Genomic DNA, 2,652 nt, shown 5'->3' with positions numbered 1-2,652 from the left:
TAAAAAATCATTTCACAAAGTTATGTTTTCTAGAAAAAGAAGTGTGAAGATGAATCATGAAAAGGCGCAGGAGAGATGTAATTATAAGCATAAGTAAATAGAGAGTTTTGATTGCTTTCTGACCATGACATTACAACTAGTCATTATAGGGTATAGGGCATGCTTAATAGCTTCACCATCATTATTAGTAGAGAAGAAAAGCCACGCACACATTGTGTCATCAAACTCCATCAACCATGGCTAGAACAAATTCCACCCTCCCCATCCGTTTCTTCAAAATTATTCTTCAAACCAATCTTCATACTATTGTAACCATTCATTCCTTTTAACTTACTGCTACTGTCTACTACGTTATGTTAGTATCTGTTTTACTATTTTTCATTTTTTATTTTAAAAATTCTAGTTCTAATATTTATATTTTTTTGACAGAAAATACCAAATAAATTTATAAGGAGTCACAGTGCCGGTCTACCAAATCCAGTGATGATCAAACCTCCTGATGGCACAAAATGGAAAGTGTTTTGGAAAAACATTAATGGTGAGATTTGGTTTCAAAAAGGTTGGAAACTTTTTACTCAAAATTACTCTCTACAACATGGTTGTTTGGTAGTGTTTAAATATAAAGAAGGAACTTCAGAGTTAGATGTAGTGATACTTGGCCAGAATGGAGTAGAAATTGATTATGATTCTTCATATAACACTTTTGATGATGAAAATGAAAACCTTGACGATAGTGATGATGAATCAGTTAAGATTTTGAATGAACGGCCTAGTCAGAAGAAGGCTAGACAGAGATCACCTTCGGTATCTCCTAGACCGCATAAGAAAGTTAAAGGTATTATGGGTTTCATTTTCTGTTTTTTGTTTCTAAAGTGTTTTAAAATCTCAACATGATGTTACTTCCAAGAGTGTATTTTTGTTTTATATGCAGGTGGGATTGAGAAGAATAGTCAAAGAACTACATCCTTGAATATTCCAAAGGAAACTAGTGCTCGGGAAGTTGCCGAAGAATTTATCTCAACCAATCCCTTTTTCACAATTTTGATCAAGCCTTATAATCTGGTAGCAAGCGGGTTGGTAAGGCCAAACACAAAATTTACATTATTGATGCAATGCTTTGCATAAATGCATGTTATTTATGTTGTGAATATATGTACAAATGTACAATGCAGGGTTGGTTGAACTTAAAAGGAATTATTGAGAGTAAGGAGGAGTATGTGATGCTGCAGATTGGTGAAAGATCATGGAATCTGAAATTGCTCACTTATTACAGAAATAAAACTAGGCGTCGCTTTTCTGCTGGTTGGTCTAAGTTTGCAAAGGAAAGTGGACTGCAACCCGGAAATGTTTAGGTCTTTGAACTGATAAACAAGGAAGATTTAGTTTTTAAAGTTCATGTTTTCTAAAAGGACTGTTAATGTATCTGTTTGAAGGTGTTATTTTGAGTGATGGTAACTTTAATTAAGTGATACTATTTCCTTTCCATCAAATGTGTGAAGTGATGTAAGTAACCTTCACCTTTGGTTGTAACTGTATGGTCCTCCATGACTCATGAATTTCTTATGTTTGTCAAATATACGTGTGCATTCCCTCTTTCTAATGTTCAATGAATTTGTAATAAAGGCGCCACTTTTTATTTTTGAGTGAATTTATTTTTTAAACTAGCGGGATACCCACGGTGTTTGCTGTTGGTCTGTTAACAATGTATCATTTTTCCTACCTTCATGTCCTGCTAGTAGAAGCCCACCAACAACTTTAATACACTCTAACAATAACCATCAACACAAAACCCTCGAGCAGCTACATGAAAATGCAATGTTACTGTTATTCATCATAGATCTAAATCAATTCATAACTGATAGTAACATAAAGGTTTAAAGATGTTTAGAATGACATTGTAGCTGCAATTGCAACTGATTCAACTGCATTTTGTTGCGGCATGAAGGTTTGTTTTGCAGACTCTACGACAAACAAACTCAAAACCATCTCAACCATTGATAAATGAAACAATAAAGGTTAGATGATTTTAACTAACAACTTGCATGCATTTTGCCCACGACATTTACAGCTGCTCAACCATTACGAAATGCAGATATTGATATCTTCACAAGAATGAAATGTATATCTAACAATTGAAATTTATATTAGATATAAATTATATATATTAATATTAAAAGAGTAATTAATATATAACTTATATAACTTATAAGTGGTAACAGTATGTGTATTGAAAGAGTAAGTTTTTTTTAACTCATCAAAATTTAATATATAACTTATATAACTTATACATTGTTAACTTATATCTAACAATTGAAATGTATTAACATGGTAAATTAGTTCAGCTATCAATAGTTGCATATAGTAGTGTAACACAAACTTCAAAATATAAATATCAAGTAGTTCACAATAATATCTAATAGCCAAAATAAATACCAATTCATAATAAATTCTAATATTATGCTACATTTTGATTCTATTTAGGGGTGTGTATGGTTAGTTATTTTTAGAAACCAAATCATAACTATTTTCAAACTATTTAAATGGTTTGGATTTATAACCTTAACCACATTTTTATTAAAACTGGTTATGAAATCGGTTATAAATATGGCTATGATTATATAACCGGTTATTTAAAAAAATCCAGTTTTAAAA

General features: G+C 31.3%; 1 protein-coding gene across 1 annotated transcript; it reads left to right on the top strand.

Annotated features, from left to right (window-relative positions):
* The first annotated feature begins 236 nt into the window (after window positions 1–236).
* LOC131656475 (B3 domain-containing transcription factor VRN1-like) lies at window positions 237–1,446 on the top strand. The gene is made up of 4 exons (XM_058926186.1): window positions 237–308; window positions 430–835; window positions 932–1,077; window positions 1,173–1,446. Exons 1-4 carry the CDS (start codon window positions 237–239, stop codon window positions 1,350–1,352), a joined length of 804 nt encoding a protein of 267 aa, XP_058782169.1. The 3' UTR covers window positions 1,353–1,446.
* Window positions 1,447–2,652: the final 1,206 nt, after the last annotated feature.

This window comes from Vicia villosa, linkage group LG3 (assembly GCF_029867415.1).
Source record: "Vicia villosa cultivar HV-30 ecotype Madison, WI linkage group LG3, Vvil1.0, whole genome shotgun sequence".
In the NCBI taxonomy this organism is placed as follows: domain Eukaryota; kingdom Viridiplantae; phylum Streptophyta; class Magnoliopsida; order Fabales; family Fabaceae; genus Vicia; species Vicia villosa.
The sequence above is the reverse complement of the archived record's forward strand: the minus strand, read 5'-3'. Positions and strand labels throughout refer to the sequence as shown.